This window comes from Typopeltis vanoorti, chromosome 19 (genome assembly GCF_054136105.1).
Source record: "Typopeltis vanoorti isolate ZY-2024b chromosome 19, IOZ_Tvanoo_1.0, whole genome shotgun sequence".
In the NCBI taxonomy this organism is placed as follows: Eukaryota; Metazoa; Arthropoda; class Arachnida; order Uropygi; family Thelyphonidae; genus Typopeltis; species Typopeltis vanoorti.
In genome coordinates, this window is record NC_143567.1 from 46,237,758 (window position 1) to 46,262,211 (window position 24,454).

Below are 24,454 nucleotides of genomic sequence, written 5' to 3' on the forward strand. Positions count from 1 at the left end.
TGTGCTTTTTTGTTGTTTTCCATCTTGGTTCCCATTTTATTTTTCCAATTAATAGGTAATGATCTGATTCTATTTCGGATCCTCTGTATACTCTTGTATCTATTATCATTTCTGAGATTTTGATATTGCTGATTATGTAATCAATAATGCTTCTTGTGTCTCTTGCTTCCCAGGTGTATCTGTGGATGTCTTTATGTTTGAAGAAGGTGTTCATTATTTTAAGGTTATTGCTTATAGTAAAATCTCTTAATCTATTTCCATTTCTATTACAGTTAAGTTCTCCGATAGGTCCTATGTTTGGTTTATATGGTTTATTGCCAATTCTTGCATTGAGATCTCCTATTACCAAAATGTGATCCTTAGGATTGGTCTTATTTAATATGTTCTGTAGTTGGGTGTAGAAGTTTTCTGAGTCCTCCTCTTTTCCTTCTTCAGGTGCATAAGTTCCAATTACTGTCATATAGCCTCTGTCTATTTTAATTCTCATTTCTATTATTCTATCACTCCAAAAGTTGTAATGGATTATATTGTTTTTAAGAGATTTATGTAGAAAGATCATTATACTAGATTTAGCTCTCTCTTCTGCTTTTACCCCACTGTATATATAGATATAATTTTCATGTTTGTCTGTTCCTCTCTGCTTTTTTTTAGATTCTGTAATTACTGCTATTTTTACATTTCTTTCTTCTAGTGCTTGGTCTAGTTCTATGATTTTGTGGTGGATACTTCTCACATTCCAGGTGGCTATATTCCAATAGGTGTATTTCTGCTTTTTTTTTTTTTTTTTGATAATTTTCTTCTCGAATCCTTATTCCAAGCCGGTTCGTTACCAAAAAAGTCTGTCCATTGACTATCTTCATGAGTCTTTTTAGCGGGTTAAAATTTTGACAGAGGGTTACTGGCCATCTGCAGTCTATCTTGGTGATGGGGCTGCCATCTTGAGGCCTTCAATCTTGCCTTAAGTGGTAGGAGAGAATTTTAAAGAGAAGACATTGAGATAGAGTAGAGATAGAAATAGAATGACCCATAGCCCTTGATTACTCTGATAGCATTAGGATCGTGAGTTACAAGAGTTGGGCAAGGAATGCCATATAGGAAAGATTAAAGAGCAAGGGGGCCTACCTCAAAGAAGAGGGAAGAGAGAGAATAGACCCAGCTAGGGACCATGGGAAAGCCACTTCCCTTGCTACCAAGATGATTGCCCCCTATGGCCCTGTTGGTTCACGAGTCCTTATTCAACATATTGAATAAGGACCACCCTGCCATATCTGGTGGGCTCCCCTATCCGCCACCCGAGGGGATGCGCTCTCTAGAGGTTACAGGGTCTTCCGAGAGATAAATTAATATTAAATGAATTAAAACAAGTTGCTACTTCATATTTCATTTATTTATAATATAATGCTTTGGTATAAAGCTCTACATAAATTTTATAATATAATGAACGACATAACAATTTAATGTGAAGATTGGCCTTGTACTTGAACTACGAGACTATCGATATTGACGTTAATATTACTTAAGGATAATCGCATAGAATTTTCAACATTTTCGTCTGTTATTCTTGTCCGAATTTTTGATTTATTGTATTTCATCTGCAAAAAAACTGTTCACACATATATGTGCTGCCGAAAAGACATGATTTTTCTTGAGAAGGCACGTAAATTTGTATATTTTTCTTCCACCAAATAAAATTTATAAAAATCCATGAAAGCATTGTTGTTGAAATCTGCATCAACTCCTCGAATAAATATTGCTAGTTGTGCTGTATCAGAGGCATCGGTGCTGTCATCCAAAGCAATTGAAAATGCTTCCAATCTAGCAATCTTCTCTTTTAAACTTTTTTTGATATCATCAGCCATAATTTCTATCCGTTGGACAACAGTACGTCTCGACAAATGAATATTCTCGAAGTCTTTTTTCTTTTCAGGCCATATTATACTTGCAACATCCAGCAGACATTCTTTGATAAATTCTCCTTCACCAAATGACTTAGAATGCTTAGTGATTTTTTTGCTTATCACAAAGCTGGCTTTGGCAATGCTGTGGTACTGCTTTCTTTGCTTGTTGAACATTTGCTGCTGGGTATCCAAGTTCTTCAACTTCTGTATGTCATCTTTTCATAGTTGTCCATCAATTTTTGGGTGATCTGCATGTCTCGAAGTAAAGCGTCTCTTCAAGTTGTATTCTTTGTTGACGGATACGGATTCGTTGCACAGCAAACATACAGGCAAACCTTTATCCAGAATAAAATAATAATCCTCCGTCGAGTTGTCTTGAAATTGACGATTCTCTGCATCTACTTTTCTTTTTTTTTTTTGCAATAACCCCCGACATTGTCCCAAATTTATTAGCAATATTCAGAACTATCAAACAAAACTGTCTTCTACACCACAGGCACTGAACAAAGCACAACCCCACGCAAATACTGAACTGACACGTAACATGTTCACACACGCCGCTAGTCAAAGAAAGAGACCTTGGTTGGAGAAAACAAGTCATGACGTCAGCTTAATGTGAGTTAGTAGAACACACCATGTTTTCTCCCACCATGAATCAGACAAACTTCACTGAAATAGATTAGGGCCAGATCAAAAGAAGTAGAGGACCGGATCGGGCCCGTGGGCTGGGGTTTGCCCATATGTGGTTTAAAGTCATCCTACATATGGGCAACCTTTTCCTCTTACTACATAATAAAACTGTTTTAGAGCGAATTTTCTCTCATAATCTGATTTTGCCTTTCTTACCATACTAATCACCCTTCTTGCTTGCACTTTGTAGTACTCATGCATATGCTGATCATCTTTTTCTTTATATGCCCTTTATAGTTTTTTTTTACAGTGCCTGCTTTATATCTCTACTCATTCGCTATCAGAAGCAGTCTGATACTGCTTCTCCAAGACAATTGCTGACCACCTCCAAAATGCACTACTGACATTCTTTCCTTCTAGCTTTTCAAGCCATGGCACTGCTCCAAGATACCTCATAAGTCTGTCTTAATTACCAGATTTATAATAACATAAACCCTTTCATGACTGAGAATTCCATATGTTTGGCAACTTCCCATGCAGTCAGTAATTATCCCTTAGCAGCTGTATAAATTCCATTTCCATCTTGCCATGCCCTCTTCCCTCCCTTCAACTATGGGGATAGTTGAAGTCTCCCATAATAATTGCTTGGCTTGCATTCATTGTGCTAATCTGCATGCATGGCACATCTTCTGTAGACCCCTGGTCTATAAGCAATCAACAATGTGTTTTGTCCTATTGGCCTCTATCTCACACTAGACAGCCTCAGAGGAACATATCTTCCATACCTAAATTCATCTGACTTTTAATTTTGTTGGTTGTAGTTTTTCAGCTGTCATCAGCAATACCCCACCTCCTGTCCTATTCCCTCTATCCTCCCTGAAAATACAATACCCTTGACATTTTATCCCTGTAACTATATCGTTTTTTGTCAACCATGTCTTGCTGATACCTGTTTGGCCATGTTGAGCTGACTAATGCCAAAAACTCCTCTCCCTCATTCCTGATACTTCTGACATTCATGTACATGCCTTTCAACATTCTCTTGTATTCATAGTTACCCTTTGTGTACGTCATTACCAATCCATTCAAATAAGAAACCTGTTAAATTGCATTCAGAATTGCAAAATCATTTCTGTATATGCATTCATTTATCCAAGGGTTGGCTAGGCACATGATTGATTGCACCCCCTCCCCTCCAAATATCTATTTTCACTGGCTTTTCACTTCCAGACTCTCACTAAATAACACTTTAGTGAAAGTCTGGAAAACATGAAACATTTAACTCCAAAGACATTTACTCGTAGTCTGTTAGGCTATGTCTCTTTGTCCATCAAATTCACTCCATACATCTATAAATTGCACATCATTCCTTCTGCACGAACTTCTCATTAGCAGTCATAGCCCTTCTCAACTTTTTCCTGTTTCGCAATCTTGACTTTCTTACTCTTCATTTTCGTTTCTTTCAGCAATGCTTTCATATATTCTCTCATTGCATATTTCTCTCCTTTCAAATAATTTATTCCTCCATAACAATCATTGCTTTCACTTCCCTCCCTTCTGCAAACTGACACCTGGGAAACATGTTTTTGTCACTTTCTCATTAATTATGCCTCTTTTCATTGAATCTCCATACAATATAACATTTCTCCAGTTGCTCTAGTCGCATTTTATCCTGTGAGGGATGCCACTTAAGCATTCTGTTTCACTCCTTACTGTCACTTCATTGCTCACGGTACTTTCAGCCACTTCTTTCATGTTCTTGTACTGTGCACTATCATTCACTATTTCCACATTTGTCAGAACTCCTTTGCTATCTTTCCTTGCATCATTAATATTCATCACTTCATTTTCCTGCTCTCTATCCAACTTGCATTTCTTTCACTCGGACATGAAACATTTAGAACAAACTCTCCCCATTCTCACTTTCATATCATAACCTGTTCACTCTTGCCGATGAATGTGTAGAATATACAGTACATCATACAAAATTTCTCATGCTAGACTTAGTGAGCAGAGAAGCCTTGGCTGCCATTTTCCTTGTACACGTTGGTGCCGTGAATAAAAGCACTTTCTGAATGATATTTTGTATTAAATTTCACAAACCCACACACACACTCAACATGACAGTGTAAAATAAGTAAGACATAACCAAAAATAATTACTAATATCACAAAAGTAAAAGTAATAATTACTAATATCACAAAACTTATCTGTAGGACACATGCAACACAGTTCGTGATATTTGCTGCACTCAATATTTTTTTTTATTTTTAACATTTGGCCTTAGTTGTTCCACTGAATCTCCAAACCTGCCTATTCTGCAAATGACAGAGTACTTGGTGCCCCATACTTTCATCCATGCTCTTCCTATTATGCATAATGACTTTCTCTCACTGACTTCAAATCCTATTCATAGTTTTGCTCATTATGGTAAATACAAGCATTCCAAACTTTGAGATCTTCCATAATCAAAACCTTAAAAAAAGATCTTCCTGCTGTGGAGTGACAACAACCTAGTTAACTTCAGTACTGCCAAAACACTGTCCTCTCTTATTTCTCACAAGAACATCTTACTCCACTTCAACATCTTGAATGGTATCCAAATCTCCAGACAAGGTCATGTTTTTTTTTTTTTTTCCCCTTAGGCTGACTTGCATGTAAACCATTTGCTAGTACAAATACGTCACATCCATAGCCTCTTCAGGCCTGCAGAAAGGGAGGGTTTGTCCTTTCCTGTTTTAAGAGATTCTACTTCTCACATGCACAACTCTTTAGAATATTGTTCTCATATTTGCATCTTAAAAATACTTCATGCTATTCGAAAAACAGCAGTCAGATTAATAAACATCCTTTCACCAATCACCTCTTCCTTCCCATGGATATTCAATTTCTATATATATATATATATGTGTGTGTGTGTGTGTGTGTGTGTGTGTGTGGATTTTCAGTGGCATTGCTGATTACCTGGCTTTTTATTTTTCTGCTTTTCTCTGGATCTGTAAAATTGCTGCAGTCAAGGTCCATTAATAATTCAGCTTCAAACCTACCCCACATCCTTGTCCATTTCATTCCATTTGTTTGTCTTCATCATGCTTTTTTTTTTCCCCCTCAAAGGCTGCAACTGAAAGCTGTTCAAGAAGAGTTTGCAAAGTCTGTGAAGAATCATCAAATTCCTGCCATGTACTTTCAAGGGGGTGTACAGGATGTGATAGTACTACATGAAAAAATTACATCATTACTAACTTCCTATCTACAATTTTCCTCCAAATCAGTCCGTTACTTGTCAAGACTCCAACATTATCAGATCTTATATTTCTGTCGTCTAAGGCACTTTGTACCGTATCAATCCACCTATATCTTGGTCTTCCTCTGGGTTGTTTTCCTGCCATCCTAGCAGAGAACACTTGTTTTGCTAATCTTTCCTCTCCCATTCTATTTAAGTGACCATACCACCTGAGATTTGCTCTGCTAATGCATTCCTGGATGCTGACAATGTCAAGTTCTTTCTTAATATCCTCATTTTTAATATGATATTGCCATTGATGCCATCTGTTCACACCTCTAATCTTTTTCAGGACTCTCATATCTGCAGTCTCTAGTCTTGGGTCAAGTGTTTTACTTGACCAAAGACTAGAGACCGCAGATATGCGAGTCCTGAGAAAGTTATACTTCTGACCACCCAGCTCTCAGATCCATAAGTTAAAACTGGTTTGAACACTGTCTTGTATACAGCTAATTTAGTGTTCTGACTAATTTCTCTCTTATTCCATATGAATTTATTCAATTGACTTCCGACCATTCTAGCTTTGCTGATTCTGTTGTCTATTTCTATATTGAATTTACAGTTTTCACTAAAAATCGTGCCTAAGTAGCTGAAATGCTTTGCTTGTTCCACAGATTCTCCATTCACAACACAACTGACATTTTCAATGATTCTGCCTATTTTCATGGTCTTTGTCTTTTTATTCCTGACCTTCTTATCATATCTATTAAACAGTTATTCAGTTTAGTCAGAGAATCTTGCAGACTTGTAGCGGATTTATTTAGAAGTATAACATCTTCTGCATAAAGAAAAGAGCTGACATTAACATCTCCAATTTTGATATCATGTTTAATACCACTTTCCTTCATAATGTGATCCATATAGATAATGAATAACAGAGGGGGATAATGTACATCCTTGTCTCACACCAGATTTAACATTAAACCATCTTCCTGTACTTCCTTCAATTCTAACTGCTGACTTACAACTCAAATAAAGACTAAGTATTGCTTGATATAATATCCCATTGACACCATATAACTGTAGCATATTGAATAGCATCTCTCTTGGCACCTTGTGATATGCCTTTTCCAAATCGACAAAACTTAAATACAGATCTTTGTTATATTCCCATGCTTTCTCGACTATTTGTCATAAAGTGAAGATCTGATCCTGACAGCCTCTATTTGGCCTGAATCCAGCTTGTTCTTCACCAAGAATTTTCTTCACACAATCCTTCTCGATCATTTCTCAAGTATACTTGCATAGATCTTGCCAGGAACACTTAGTAGGGAAATATCTCTATAATTCTCACATTCAGTTTTATTTCCCTTTTTATATATGGGTACTATGAGAGCTCTACTCCAATCATTTGGAATTCGTCCCTCTGTCCAGGCCTTCTGAACTATGCAGTGTAGGAACTGTAAGACTTTTATACCTCCATACTTGAGCATTTCTGGTCGAATAGTATCATCTACTCCTGCTGCCTTTCCACATTTTAAGCCTTTGATGGCTTTTTCTACTTCAAGTATGGATATGTATTCCTGACTGCATGCCTGGTCAGTGTTTTTTACCACCGTGCTGTCATCACTGCTTGTTTCATTTAGCAGTTTTTCAAAGTAATTACTCCATACTTCAAGGATATCTTTTTCTTCTGTTTTCATGAAACCTTTATCATCTCTAACTCCTTTTTATAGCACTCTTTCCTCCATTCCTAAGCTTCTTCAACAACCTCCAGAATATTTTGCCACCTTCTTGATATTTATTTTCTATATTCTTGCCAAAGGGTGGTTAAAAAGAGAGAGAGAGAGAGAAAGACAATCTATATATGTATATATTTGTTGTTGTTGTTATAACACCTCGATGCTGTCAATAGACACTATGAGTTTGTGGGAGATTGTATTCAGAAAGTAACGCCTGCCAAAATGAACATTAAACTCATTCACAACATATCACTCTCCATATAAAAAAAAATCTACTTGTTATCCTCTCCAGCACCTACATGCAACTTCTAGAGATGGTCTATCGTTCTCCCCTGTCACTGGAAGAGCCAAGTTAAAATGGTGAGACTGAAGTATGTGAAGTATGGAATAGCAGTTGTTTTATTCAAGGTATGTTTGCTTTTATTCATTGCATGCCTTTTTTCCTTCACATGATCACATATAGAAAGAAGGATTTCTAAATGTTGTGTGAGATAATTTTGAAGGAAGAATGGAATATAAAAATAATAATAATAAATAGTTTAGAAACAAAAAAGACCATTCTATATTTTGGTTTAACCAATAAGAATACAATTTGGTCGGCTAAATCCCAAATTGCCAGCCCATCCTCGTCCGTTCAGTATCGAAGTAGATGCCCAATAGGGTGCACCACGAGAAGGTGAGGATTGGACATTAGGTCAGAAGCCCTGGTCGGTTCTCTGCATTCCTTTAAAGGCTATGTGGAGGTCTCCTCTCAGTTATACAGCTTTGACCCTTAAGCACCCCGGAAGACTGGTAAGAACATAGAAAATAAAAATCAGAAAGGTGACAAAATATTCTGGAGGTTATTGAAAAAGCATAGAAATGGAGGAAAGAGTACTGGGAAAGCAATTAGATATGACAAAGGTGATGTGAAAACTGAAAATAAAAATATTCTAGATGTCTGAAGCAATTATTTTGAAAGATTGCAAAATGAAACAAACAGTGCCAGCACACTGGTAGAAAACACTCAACAAAATTACAATCAGGAATCATACTTGAAGTAGAAAAAACCATCAAAAACCTTAGATATGACAAAGGTGATGTGAAAACTGAAAATAAAAATATTCTAGATGTCTGAAGCAATTATTTTGAAAGATTGCAAAATGAAACAAACAGTGCCAGCACACTGGTAGAAAACACTCAACGAAATTACAATCAGGAATCATACTTGAAGTAGAAAAAACCATCAAAAACCTGAACAGCAGAAAAAGCAGCTGGAGTAAATGATATTTGACCAGAAATGCTCAGATATGAAGGTATTAAATGTTTTACATTGGCTGCACTACCTAATTCAGAAGGCCTGGTCATGTGATCAAATTCCAGATGATTGGAGTACAGCTCTCATAGTGCCCATCTATTTAAAAAAAAAAAAAAAAAAGAAAGAAATAAAACAATGATAAAACAGAAATAAAAAAATCGTGCCTAAATAGCTGAAATGTTTTACTTGTTCCACAGGTTCTCCATTCACAACACAGTTGACATTTTCAATGTAATTCTCATATTCCTCTGTAATATGAGAATTACAGAGGAATTTCCCTACTGAGTGTTCCTGGTAAGATTTATTCAAGTATACTCAAGAAAAGGCTAAAAAAAAAAAGTTGTAGAAGTGTAGCTTCAAAAAGAATGAGCTAGGTTCATGCCAAATGTTGGTCACCAGGATTAGATTTTTACTTTAAGACAAACAGTTCATTAATCATGGGATACAACTAGGATCCGTATTTAAGTTTTGTAGATCTGGAAAAGGCACATGACAAAATACCAAGAGAAAAGCAGTTTAAGACACTTCAGTTATATGGTGTAAATATGACATTATATCAAACAATACATAGTCTGGATGTGAGTCGTAAGTCAGCAGTTGGAATTGAAGAAGGTACGGAAAGATGGCTTCATGTTATCTTTTTACGCTCGTTATCTATGCTATTATTCAACATATATAATTTGGTTTATGAAGTAAAGTGGTATTAAACCTGATATCAAAATAGGAGATATTAATCTCTGCTCTTTACTTTATGCAGATGTTATAAATGAATCCAATACAAGTCTGTGGTATTCCCTGACTACACTTAATAACTGCTGTAATAAATTTGGTATGAAAATCAGCAATAAAAAGACAGAGAATAAAAATTGGCAGAAATGTTGAGAACTTTCAACTTCATTCTGAATGGAGAACCTATACAAGTAAAACATTTAAACTATTTAGGCACAATTTTTAATAAGGATGGCAAATTAAATATGGAAATAGACAACAGAATTAGCAAGGCTGGTATGATATGAAGGTAACTGAATAAATTTATATGGAATCAGAATGAAATTAGCCAAAACACTAAATTATCTGTATACAAGACATTTTGTTCAAACCAATTTTAAATTATGGATCTGAGAGTTGGTTTAGAAATAAAACTTTTAATCAAAGACTGGGGACTACAGTTATGAGAGCTTGGAGAAAAATTAGGGGATTGAACAGATGGCATCAATGCCAGTATCATATTAAAAATGAGGATGTTAGGAAGGAACTTGCCATGGTTGGCATTCAGAATAGATTAGCAGAGCTAATCTCAGATGGTATGATCACTTAAACAGAATGAGAGAGGGAGGGTTAGCAAAACAGATCTTTGCCAGGTGGCAGGAAAAAAAAACCAAGGGTGACCAAGATATAGGTGGATTGATACAGTAAGGAGTCTATTAAAAGACAGAAATATAAGATCTGATAATATTGGAGTCTTTACAGATAAATTAATTTGTGAGGAAAATCTTTGATAGGAAGATATTCCTGAGGGTAAATCAGGAATTTGATGAGGATTAAATTTTAAAAATACCAAAATAAATAATAAAAAATGATAAATTCCTTAGCCCTCTCACCATTTTGATGTATTATAGATTTACAACCATTTGTGGAATGAAGAGACACATAAAATGGATGCTTAGATCTTTCAGTGTTGTTGCAGGGGTGGGAGACAGCGTAAGGAAACCATTTCTTGAAGTTGCTGATGAGTGTAGTGAGAACACTGGATGAATTATAAGTGTGTAGTACGAATAACACTGTAGCAATTAGAGGACTACAAAATTAAACTTTTCATTGAGATCCAGTAGTTACAATAATGTTTTGTTTCTGTTTTTATTTAGGTAAGTGGAGCACTTTTAAAATGTATTTTTTGTATTTACAGTGTATTTCACTGTTTTTTTTTTATTTAATAGGCTATTCAAAAAAATAATATGGAAGGAGCAAGAATTCATGCAGAAAATGCCATTAGACAGAAGAATCAGTCCTTAAATTATCTCCGTATGAGTTCTAGGGTGGATGCTGTTGCTAGTAGAGTTCAGACCGCTGTGACTACAAAAAAAGTAACTCAGTCAATGGCTGGGGTAGTTAAATCAATGGATGCAGCAATGAAAAGTATGAACTTAGAAAAGGTAGGTTTGTAATATCTGTTTATTTTCTTAACACTTATGAAGCTGCTATTTAAATAATATACAATGCTTGATCAGAATAAAATTAGCATCCACATAATTGTTCCTTTTGAAAATGTTTACAATATGTGATTTTTTTAATTTTATTTTGGAATCAAAAGCACTTGGTTGTACTCTCTTTATGAGAGTATGTGCAGCTCAGATAAAAATGTATATAATGAAATAAAGTGTATATGTTAGGATAGTATTGCTTTTAATGCATGAAATATATGTGAATTGTATAAGAACTTGTTGCACAAATACATATTTAGAATGTCAGGCCACTAATGGGCTAGTGATGTATATCCTCTCTCAGCCAAACCCAACATCCCATGTTTCCACAAATGTTACTCTGGCAACTGTGATATTTGAGTATTGCTGACAAAAAGGCATAGCATTCCATAGTTTTAATTCCACTAAACCCCTAGGTTTCGATAGCACCACTGCCTTATTTCAAGTCTGAAACTATTACTAGGCCATTTAATTTAACTCTTAGCTCTGGAGGTAAGGGAGTAAGGGCAAAATAATTCCTTTGCATAAAGGAGGATCTACGTCTGTTATAGCAAATTATAGACCAGTCAATATCTCAGTAGTGGTAGTGGTGGTAAAAGTACTGAAAAGTTGGTCAAAAAGATTTCAGGAATGGGTGGATAAGAATATAATACTTAGTGATTAGAGGAGTATGGCTTTGCGGAGGGTCGGTCATGCCTTAGAAATTTACTAACTTTTTTTTATAATATTTACTAACTTTTTTTTATAATAGTGACAGCTGAGTTGAATAAAGGGAATGTTACATGATGATACTGATGAATTTTGCTGTGCCTTATGAAAAAGCTTATAGTATGCTTTATAGCATAAGCATGAGTTATATGCATCCTGCAACCAAGTAAACCAGCTAGTAGAACACATGCAATTTATAGACAAAAGGCTACTTATATACATGTACCACCTCATCCTTGAATTATGGTTATGAAATCTGAGGATACTTGGAAGGTTTTAATAGGCACTTGAATGCTCATTAAAACCAGTGATGATGATAAGTAGATAGAGAGTTGAAGTTTAGAGAGTATATTGCCAGGGTAACTCACAGGATTACTTGCTTATTGAAGAACACATTAATAAGCAGAGAAAGGAAGTTAACATTCTTCTTTATAAAGCTTTGATATGACCACATCTGGATTACTGTGCTCAGGTCTGGTCACCTGGGTTTCCTGGGGAGGTTGAGAAAGTGGTGGAGAGGATTCATAGGCAAGTGACCAAGATGGTGAGTGGTCTATGGAATGCTCCCTATGAGGATAGATTCAGGGTTTGTGGGTTGCAAAAGTTGTTAATAGGTGAAAAGGGGGAGGATAGATACATTTAAGTTACTTAAAGGATTTGATAGGATTAATACAGAGGAAATATTTTAGCACTTTCTCAGTGAATAAGAGTGTGGTTAGTAGAGGTGTGAGGACTAGATTTTTTACTTGCAGAGTGGTGAACGAATGGAATGGGTTGTACAGTCAGTTGCGAGTGCTTTATCTTAATGGTTTCAAGGAGAGGTAGTATGATAGATATTGTGTTGATAGTTTGGGTCTCCCACGATGTCTTAACATTCCATGGAGGTGCACATGCAATAACAATAATAATATATATCAGTGACTGAACTTATCAGAGTTCTTGGTTGGAAACTTGTGTAGTATTGACTAAAACATATCAGATATCTTACAGCTGAACAATGTTATAAAGTATGTGATGATGACATATATATTCCTTCCATGTGCCCCCACAAATGAGCATCAGCTGTGTGAGGACTGACAAATGTAGAGGTAACAAATAAGTTTTTTTTAATTTCAAGATTGCAGTGTCACCACATCAGCATTCACTATATGAGAAAATAATTGTTCACAATGAAAACTTTCTTTCACATGCTTAGAGCCATTGTCTTTTAGCAGTAGTGCAACTAAACTATTGCATGTTAGTTTATTTTAATGGTATCGATTACAACATAGAATGATAAGAAAATAATCAATATTTATCAGCTTATTAGCTGATATTTCACTGGTATTATATCCTGCATCTTCACAGCACAAGAACAGTTTGTCACAGTACACAAAACAATTTGGTATAACAGTAGGGAAGGGAAGATATACAAACATCCTTTAGCCAATTTCTACATAGAACACTTGGAAAACCTAACTATGAATACAGTCATTCTCAAACCAAGGCTAGGCTATGTTGATGATGTGTTTGCTATTTGGCCACATAGTCTCAACAAATTAGATACGTTGTAAGTGCATTTAAACAGCTAACATCCTAAAATCCACTTTGCATTGGAACAGGAAGGTAATGACTATCTCTCCTTCCTAGATAGACTAGTCACTTGCCTTCTTGATGATTCATTCTCTTTTTCTGTTTATTGAAAACCTACACATGTAGGGAGATATTTGCAAAACAATCACACCATCTTCCTGTTCAGCTATATGTTCTGATGACAATTACCACTCTTACCTAAATATCCATTACCATACATTAGATTTGTCTATGCTTATTGTATTTAGTGCTATAATAAAGCTTCTATTTTGGTTTGTATCTTTTGCTGAATGGTTTCTATGGGAAAAACTTGATTGTCTTGCATGTTGGATCAGTTTCCATACAATGTTAGGAAATAAATTTACTAAGGAAATAGAAACAATCCCTCTTTCCAATTGAAGCATTCTGAAATGTGTAATTATGATAAGCAAAGATAATTCATCATCAACTTAAATGTCCAAGATTTATGCTCTTCAGTTAGATGAACTGATTAACATTCTTGATAAGGCCTTGTTACTTGTCTGTTGGGCTTGTAGATTGGAATAAAAATGAAATTAAGGAAGAATTTAACTGCTTTCAATTGAAGTGCAGTTACCAATGAAATTTTTTCATTGGCTAATAGGACTGATTTAAAATGAGACTATTTCATAATAAATTTAGTTTAATCCTTTATCCAAGTGTGAGCAAACAAAGTTTGCGCCTGAAAGTATCTTCAGGACTGGGTTAAGGTGGTACACACCAGGGCAACTCGTTGCAAAGGTGGAGCAAGCTACCAACACTCCTATCTCAGTATCTCCTATAATGTAATGCAAAACACATCTCCTTGCGGATATGTCTAATGTTATGCATTAAGGGAAGGGCCACTACCCAGACTAGTTTCGACCTTTATTGAGGTCTCTTCAGTGGGAGCCAGGCCCAAGTGGAGATATCAGGCAGAAGCATTAGCAGGTCATCTCCACCTATAGGAATTGCCAATTGGTGTGCCACCATTTTTTAATAATTTACTCTGGATTTAGAGAAAGATGTTGAAAGTTTATTTTTCACTTGGTTAGAGTATAATAAATTTAGTTTAATCCTTTATCCAAGTGTGAGCAAACAAAGTTTGCGCCTGAAAGTATCTTCAGGACTGGGTTAAGGTGGTACACACCAGGGCAACTCGTTGCAACTCGTTTAACATGAGACTATTTCAGTTTGTACTGATGTCACAGTTAATTTTCTCAGTAAATATACAGGATTAAAGATGCCAAGGAGTTATATTTTTGATTTAATCCTTTATGAAGTGTTAGCAAACAAAGTTTTGGGTTACTTGTTTGTAGAGGCTAATTACTTCCCATCATTTTCTTTAGTATCCCATAATGCAAACCATACATCCTTTTAGGTCTGTATAATGCTATGCATTATGAAAAGGGCCACTACCCCGACCAGTTCAACCTTTATTGAGGTCTCATCAGTGGGAGCCTGACCCAGAAGGAATACCAATGTAGTGGTAGGTAGTGGCCCTTCCCATAATGCATAGCATTATACACACCTGAAAGAATGTGTGCTATGCATTATGAGATACTAAGGCAATAGAGGAGAAGTCATTAGTAGAGACTATATACAAGTAGCCAGTCATGAAGATACTTCACATGCAAACTTTGTTTGCTTACACTTGGAAAAAGGATTAAACCAAGAATATAATTTCTAGGTATCTTCTAATTATTATATAATCAAGTGAAAAAACTTTCAACAAACATACAGGATGCAAAAATGAAGCACTTAGAGCCAGATATAGAAAGCACACATTGCATAACATATTGAGAAATGTTAGCAAGTAAAAGTTTAAGTGCTGAGTTTGAATCAGGTGTCAGCAACAGCTGTTAAAACAGTAAATTTTATAAAGTCTGTATCTCTTAATTCAAGACTGTTTACAACATTATGCAATGAAATGGGCTCTTCTCATAAAATATTATTACTACATTAGTTCACTGGCTTTTGCAAGGCTAAATATTAAAAAAGACTGTGAGAAGAAATGATTGTCTATTAGCCAAGGTTTAAGATTCTTGTGCAATAGTTAAAGAACATAGATTAGAATGCGGAATTTTTATCTTGCCAATATAGCTTTTGAGTGAGTTTAATTTTCTTCAGGGAACATGTGAAACAATATTCAACAGTTATAATAAAATAGAACAAAAAGAAAAAAATTTAATTCTGGATCCAAAGAATTGAAAATTGATATGTTTAGTGCTTTAATGGACTGAATGAATGAGGCAGCAATGAGGAATGAAGATCACAATTCTAATGTACTAAAACTGACTGTGATGACTCACTTGAAAATGTTGTCACTTCAATTTGGTGAATATTTTCCTTCAAGCAAGAACACGATAAAGTTTTTTTTCTATGTTTTGGACCCATCTTTCTCAGTAATACAGCAAATGCTCTTCCTGTGATTGAAGAAAATATGTTTTCATCAATATTCCCTTTAATTTTGGCTTGCCCATTTGGGCATAAAAAAACATCTGTGCATAAGTTTCCAGTCTCAGACTAAATGTATGCAGTAGCAAGCCAAGCCACAAACCCTTAATTTGATGGCAATATTGCCATTGCCATTTTAACAAATTTGTCTAGCCACTAAAATTTAAATAAATTTGTAGTTCTTTTCCACATTAACTTTGACAGTAACATCTTGAGGGCTTAATGTACTAAAAACCATAATCTAATATTTCTCATATTAATGTTTCTCTTTTTTCATCTAATTATAACCTACTAGCACTAAAATTGTACGCATTAAATTAATTCGCTTAAATCTGCATAGCTACAAAAATCCACCGCCATTTTCATAAGTTCAAGTGACTGTACTGTCTAGGCAGTGGACACTCTAAACAAATATGCCTTTGCAATGTCGTCATCATCATCAAATTCGGGCCATGTACCCTCAAGAGGTGTACAGGATATGATAGTACTACATGAAAAAATTACATCATTACTAACTTCCTATCTACAATTTTCCTCCAAATCAGTCTGTTACTTGTCAAGACTCCAACATTATCAGACCTTATATTTCTATTGTCTAAGGCACTTTGTTCCATATCAATCCACCTATATCTTGGTCTTCCTCTGGGTCGTTTTACTGCCAACCTGGCAGAGAACACTTGTTTTGCTAATCTTACCTTGCCCATTCTGTTTAAATGAACATACCACCTGAGATTCCATCTGAGAAAGATTATAGGCATTCCTGGATGCTGACAATGTCAAGTTCTTTCCTAATATCCTTGTTTTTAATATGATATTGCCATTGATGCCATCTGTTCATGCCTATAATCTTTCTCAGGACTCTCATATCTGCGGTCTCTAGTTTTTGGTCAAGTGGTTTACTTCTGATCCAGCTGTCAGATCCATAAGTTAAAACTGGTTTGAACACTGTATTGTATATAGTGTTCCGATTAATTTCTCTCTTATTCCATATGAATTTATTCAATTGACTCCCCACCATACCAGCTTTGCTGATGCTGTTGTCTATTTCTATATTTAATTTACCATCTTCACTAAAAATCGTGCCTAAGTAGCTGAAATGTTTTACTTGTTCCACAGGTTCTCCATTCACAACACAGTTGACATTTTCAATTATTCTGCTTATTTTCATTGTCTTTGTCTTTTTATTGCTGGCCTTCATACCATATCTATTACAACAGTTATTCAATTTAGTCAGAGAATCTTGCAGACGTGTAGCGGATTTATTTAGAAGTATAAAATCGTCCGCATAAAGCAAAGAGCTGACATTAACATCTCCAATTTTGATATCATGTTTAATACCACTTTCCTTCATAATGTGATCCATATAGATAATGAATAACTGAGAGGATAATGTACATCCTTGTCTCACACCAGATTTAACATTAAACCATATCCCTGTACTTCCTTCAATTCTAACTGCTGATTTACAACTCAAATAAAGACTAAGTATTGCTTGATATAATGCCCCATTGACACCATATAACTGCAGCGTATTGAATAGCTTCTTTCTTGGCACCTTGTCATATGCCTTTTCCAAATCGACAAAACTTAAATACAGAATCTTTGTTATATTCCCATGCTTTCTCGACTATTTGTCGTAAAGTGAAGATCTGATCCTGACAGCCTCTGTTTGGCCTGAATGCGGCTTGTTCTTCACCTCTGTAATTCTCACATTCAGTTTTATTTCCCTTTTTATATATGGGTATTATAAGAGCTCTACTCCAATCATCAGGAATTCGTCCCTCTGTCCAGGCTTTCTGAACTATGCAGTGCAGCCACAGTAAGACTTATACAACCATACTTCAGCATTTCTGGTCGAATATCATCTATTCCTGCTGTGTTTCCACATTTCAAGCCTTTGATGGCTTTTTCTACTTCAAGTATGGATATGTAATCCTGACTGCATGCCTGGTCAGTGTTTTATACCACTGTGCTGTCATCACTGCTTGTTTCATTTAGCAGTTTTTCAAAGTAATTACTCCATATGTTAAGGATATCTTTTTCTCCCGTTTTAATGTCACCTTTATCATCTCTATCTCCTTTTACAGCATTCTTTCCTCCATTCCTAAGCTTCTTCAATAATCTCCAGAATATTTTGCCACCTTCTTGATATTTATTTTCTATATTCTTGCCAAAGTCCTCCCATGACTTTTGTTTAGCTAGTTTTACACAGTATTTAGCATTCTTGTATTTTTCTCTATATTCTTTAAGAGCACAAGCTGACTTATTTGCCAGGAACTTTTGATATGCTTTCTTCTTTTCCTCACTGCCTCTTTAACTTCCTGTGTCCACCATGCAGTTCAAATTTTTCTATCCCTGCAGACAACTTCACCACATGCCTCTCTAGCCGAATCAATCAGGGCTTTTTTCAAGGCTTGCCATTGAATCTCCAAGGTTTGATTCCTGTTCTCAAAACTCTTTCATTTTTTCTTCAATAATCTTTGTGTATTTTAGCCTACAGTTCACATCTGAGAGCTGCTCAACTTTTATTCGCTTTAAAACTTTCTTACATGTTATTCTTTTCAATATGAAATTCAATTTTATCCTGCTCAAGACTAAATAGTGATCACTTCCAATTTCAAATCCTCTGTACACGCTGGTGTCCTGCACCAGAGAGAAAACATCACTATCAACAATAACATAGTCATTGAGACTTTTCTTATTCCTAGCATCGTCTCTCCATGTGAATTTGTGCACATTTTTATGTTGGAAAATGGTGTTAGTAATAACCAGTCCATGTCCTGAGCAGAAATCCAACAGATATTTGCCATTATTATTAGCTTTGCTCTTTTCTCCAAATTTTCCCAAAATATTTTTGTATGTCTCACAATCATTTCCTACTCTGCTATTTAGATCCCCAACAAGGACCAACTTTTCATTTTTCATTGTGTCAGTGGCTTTTTCTAAAGCCTCAAAAAATTCCTCCACTTCTACCTTAGCAGAACCTTCTGTGGGACCATAGGCACAAATAAGTCTCATTGTCCAGTTCCCCATTCTCATATTTGCCCACATTACTCTACTTGAGACTGACTGCCATTGAAGAAGATTAGCCTCATATTTTGTGTTGAATACTATGGCTACTCTCCTTCTTTTCCTTGATTGTCATTGCCTGAATATAACATTTTGTATTTATTGCTCAGAAAGATCTCACCAGTTTTGGTCTTTTTTGTTTCAGTCACCCCTATTATGTCCTATTATGTCGATCTGGTACTTATCTAATTCCTCAGCTAGCTCCATTTCTTTGCCATTCAGGCTTCTTAAGTTGATAGTACCGATCTTTAACTCTGGTGATGTTGAGTTGGGGTTTGTTTTCAGATTTGTCCAGTAGCTGACTTTTCGCTGTTCACCCTGGTTCCCTGGTGAAAGCAACGGGGGCCTTGTTTAACCGGGTGACACCCCAGCCGACATGAAATTTTGTCGTGTTGTACCATCATTTTTTATTTTGGTTTAACCAATAAGAATACAATTTGGTCGGCTAAATCCCAAATTGCCAGCCCATCCTCGTTCGTTCAGTATCCAAGTTGATATCCAACAGGGTGCACCATGAGAAGGTGAGGATTGGACATTAGGTCAGAAGCCCTGGTCAGTTCTCCACATTCCTTTAAAGGCTATGTGGAGGTCTCCTCTCAGTTATATAGCTTTGACCCTTAAGCAAATATGCCTTTGCAACATGCTGACATCAATGTCAATTCACCCACACAGCAATAGGCTGGAATGTATTAAGTTGGAATAGGTTAGACTAGGGGTCGGCAACCTTTTTGGATTGAAGAGCCATTTTTAAAATTATATCTGTTAAAAAAAAATTTTGGGAGCCGCACACAGTGATGAGTAACCAATGGTCCGCAGGTTGCATGCAGCCCTGTCAGGTTTTTTGTGCGGTCCATGGTGTTCGTTTTGTACGGCAGAATTGGTTATATTTTAATTAAAAACGTATTTTATAAATGTTGATTTTTACATGTGGATTTATTTGTGCAGGTTAAAAAATTAAAATATAGCTAAATAATGGAAAATATATTAATACTTTCTTATCAAAGAAAAAGAAAATATTCTTTATGCAGATCGAACAGAGTATTTGATTTAGTATTTAATTGCTCATCACCGCTTTAAATTTAGAAACTACATTGAAAAATATTATAATTCAATTATTTATTCAGTTTTTTTACAGTAACACGTTATCATACCTGTAAAATGCAGGGGTGGCATGTCACATGAAATTATGATATTTTTAAATATTAAATAATAAAATAAAGATTTGCTCCTCACAAAAACATATGTATAAAATCCAATAACATACCTATTTCTTTAATTTTTTTTTTAAAATTTAAAATATCTTCTTAGTGCGACTTTTGCTGTTGAACTTTTTGGGATAGTTTCTAAATATGCGGCGAATACGCCGTAATTTTCATTTTCAAACATGACAAAAGACTCGCGTTGTTTAGTAGGTTTCTCAACTTACTTTTAATAAAATTCATATTAGAAAATGTTTGCTCACAGAAATGTCGATCCGAAAATCGATAGAAGTCCAAATGCACATGTTTGAAATCACTGAATGTAAGTGTTCGGTAAACAATTCCACATGTCAAATACAATCTGTTCTTGCTTTTTAAGATCTTCTATTTCAGACCATTTTTTTGTATTGCAATGGTAGATGTGTGTCTTTCCAACTCCTCCTGGTCAGCTTTAAGATTTCTAAATTTAATTTCACAAATCCTGGGTTTTCAGGTCCTCTAACTGAAGTTGAAATGCAGTCTCATCAATTCCAGCAAAAGGTGAAAAATTTCATTTCGGCAGGATTAATTTCAAGTGGTCACAATAAAAATGACACAGTTGCCTTGTTCTTTCTAAACTCCTCAAATCCACCATTAAATTCAGTTTGCATATTTACCACAATTTCTTTGAAAAAGGTTAAATTTATGGAATTATTATCAGTTTGTTATTGTTGATATTTCTTCAACGTAGGAAAATGTAATAATGTGCCTTTCTCTAAGTCTGTCGCAAACAAATATAATTTTTGTTCAAACGAAATCACTTCTAAAAGCAAAACTGCTGTATTTCCCTTTCCCTGTAGTTTCTTATTTAGTGCGTTTAAATGGGAAGTCATATCCACCATAAAGTAGAATTTTTGTAAAATATAATAGAATGTAAAGAAGGATTATCGCATATGAAATCAAAGAGTTCAAACATGAAAGTATTAAATTTTTCAGCATTGCATGTACTATTTTCAATTGTAAAATATCCTTGACTTAATGTAAGATGTCCTTGATTAAATGTAAAATATCCTTAACTTATTGCAAATGCTAAATTTAGGGTTTTTAGTTTCTAATTTAATAAATAACATTAATTTTGCATTATTCAAAAATAGATTGTTTAATAACAAAGAGCTGCAATTATTCATTCAAAGAGCTGCAGGTTGCCGACCCCTGGGTTAGACTAATATTGGAATGAAGACATTGGAAAAATTACTAAATAAAATAAATAACAAGTGTGATTTATCATGTAATTTATTTTTATAAAAATTAATAGTATTTTTTAATTTACTATAAGTACATTCAAAAATTGACTATAAATTAGAAATTCAGAAAACAGAAATTTTGTCTTGTTACTCAGTATGTGTGCACATGCACACTGGTGAGCTTCTGAGAGAACATCTGTTATCAGATCTTTCCATAAACATCACATTGAAAAATTTGAAGAACAATTTATTGCTTGATAAATTTTGGATAAAAATTCGTTGGGAATCCTTTAAGCAAAACAGCATTTAGGATCTTGCTCCATTTTCCTTTAATGCACTTACATGAAAGTGGATTCTCAACAGTCAGTGCAACCCTAATTAAACATTGAAATAAGTTGAATTTGCCTACTTTATTATTCATAATATTATGTATCATGTTTTCTTGATTAAAATATTTTGCATATAACTACTCATTGTAATTTCCTTTCTGATAATTTTCTGTTAGTTTCAAAAGGCTTCTACACTCTACATAGGCTTAAGAACAGTGGCAGCCCATACATAAGCACTGCGACACTGTAGCACCCCCAAGGAAAAAATGAAAAAAAAAATTAAAATTTGTTTGTTTATAAATTATAACAATGCTTACAACATTATATAAATGCAATACATGTTAAAGGTTACAGCTTATGTTTTGACATTGATTGAATAGTTAATAATTGGAATTGTTCGATTAAAGCTTTAGATTATGAAATAAATGCACTGTGATCTAACACCGATAGTTTGCGCTTGCCATTGCACGGTTACGTCATTTCCAACTGTAACTGCTCAAAAGGCAGTGTATTTTTAGTATGTTTATGCGCCTTATTTCTGTGAGATCTGAAACGTTTATTATTGGTGCGTGTGCATGGTGAACTATTTTTTGTAAATCTTATTTTATTTTGTTAAAATAACATATAATTATATATTTATTATATACAAGGCTGAATTATGACGAGTGTCACTGTTGAAAATATGAAAATAATAATTTTTCAATTATCGTTACACGAAACAAATACACTGCGATCTAACGCTGATATTCGTTTGCCTTGTCTTTGCACGTTACGTCATTAGATACACTGCCACTTGGACAGTGTATCTTATGCCTGCGCTCGTTATTTCTGTGAGATATGAAACATTTATTATTGGCACATGTTCGTGGTGAACTATTTTTTTTTGTAAATCTTATTTTATTTTGTTAAAATAACATATAATTATTTATTTATTATAGATACAAGGCTGAATTATGATGAGTGTCACTGTCGAAAATATGAAAAGAATTATATTTTTTCAATTATCGTTACATGAAACAAATGCACTGCGATCTAACGCCAATATTCATTTGCACTCGTCATTGCTATTGATACGAAACTTTTATTATTGGTGTTTGTTCGTGGTGAGGATGAAATATTTTTAATAAAGCAATTTTTAATATGTAAATTTATTTATTAATAAATTCGTTACTGATTAGGAAATTTTTTTTTTTGGTATATGCAGCACCCCCACTTAAAATTTTCACCGGCCACCACTGCTTAAGAAGCAATGATATAAAGCATATCATTACTAAGTTTTATTATGTAAAGTAATGACTTGTTACTTTCATTATTTTAGCATAAGTGTGTGTGTGTGTGTGTGTGTGTGTGTGTGTGTGTGTGTGTGTGTGTGTGTGTGTGTGTGTGTGTGTGTGTGTGTGTGTGTGTTCATTTTTAATATCTCTAAAGATGCAATGTAAACATTTTACCAGTAAATTATTCTTCCCATTGTATCAGTTTAATAAATAAAAATAATGAAGTAACTTTATATTGAAATGGAAGAGATTGATCCATATTTTATAGCCAATTATAGAAATAAATTCAAAAGCTTTGAAATTAATCAGAGAGCTTCTATAACAGAATATAACCTTCATCAGAGTTTCCAGGTTTGCATTACTTAAGACATGGACTCTGCTCATGAGTCAACATACTCACATTTTATTAGTGCTTAAATTAGGTATCACTGACCTGATGGCTATTTCAGACTAAGATCAGTGGAACCTAATATCTAAGCACTATAAAAAGGCAAATATGCAGGCTCCTTATCACAGTCCATGTTTTTTTTTTTTTTTGGTTTCTGCACACTCCTATGTCGAAGGTATGCATATTCTCAAAAGCTCTGGTAAATTTCAAAACATAAACTTCTTTCTATATTTGGCTATAATATCCTATATTTCAGTATCTTATTTATGGCAAATTTGAAGCCTAAAGCATTATACTTCAGTATTAATTATTTTGTGAAGTTTTTAAAAATTTTAATCTTTCAGGACAAGTATGGTTTGCAATTGTTTTTAAAAACAGATTATTATTTTGGTAGATCTCAGCACTAATGGACAAATTTGAGCATCAGTTTGAAGATCTTGATGTTCAGTCTTCTTATATGGAAAATACAATGAGCTCCACTACTACTGTTACAGTACCTCATAATGAAGTAGAACATCTAATGCAACAAGTTGCTGATGAAGCAGGGTATGTGTTAATGCATTATATTTTTACTGCAGGCTTGTATGTTACAATTGTTTCTCCTCAATCTATTGATTGATGGGTAGCATGGAATGTCAATATTGGTTAATTTGTTTAGTAACTTAATCCATTTTTGATGTCACTCATATTTTGGATTCTTGGTCTCCTTCTACCAGGTCTTCTCTCTCTCATTTCCTTAGTCAGTTATGATCTTGAGCATCTTAGGTGTTCTGTCATGGTATTTCTCCTTATTTCTGATGTGTAGTATTTCTCCTTATTTCTGCTTTCTTAATACTGCTTCTTTCTGTCCATGTGATCTTGAGCATTCTGCACCAACACATCTTGAGTACTAGAAGTCTTGATTTGTCCCTTTTTTTTGAAGAGCCCATGTCTGTCCATAGAGGGCCACACTATAGACACAATTTTTAACAAAGTGCCACTTTGTTTTTAGTGACAATTTTTGATGTTAATGCCTTGTTGGGAAAAAAGCTTTTCCTTCGGTGATTTCAAGGATCATTAACTCGAAGGAATGCTTTGTGCACTGCAGGAAGGCACTACTCTTGGGACTAATGTTTTTTGTTATTTAATTAAAATATAATAATTTAATTTAAATTAAGGGGATATTAAATCCCACATTGTTTCAAAACCAAATAAGAAACTCAAAGTTCGGAATCAAGGAGTTTCATGCTGAATATAGTAAACTATAA

The 24,454-nt window shown here is 34.6% G+C and overlaps 1 protein-coding gene across 1 annotated transcript in view; it reads left to right on the forward strand.

Moving 5' to 3' along the window:
* Chmp1 (charged multivesicular body protein 1) overlaps nucleotides 1-24,454 on the forward strand; it is a 110,905-nt gene that overhangs the window by 51,863 nt on the left and 34,588 nt on the right. Inside the window, exons 4-5 of the mRNA XM_090409076.1 lie at nucleotides 10,728-10,943; nucleotides 23,602-23,753. Coding sequence (XP_090265202.1) covers nucleotides 10,728-10,943; nucleotides 23,602-23,753 — 368 coding nt within the window. The remainder of the gene's footprint in view (nucleotides 1-10,727; nucleotides 10,944-23,601; nucleotides 23,754-24,454) is intronic.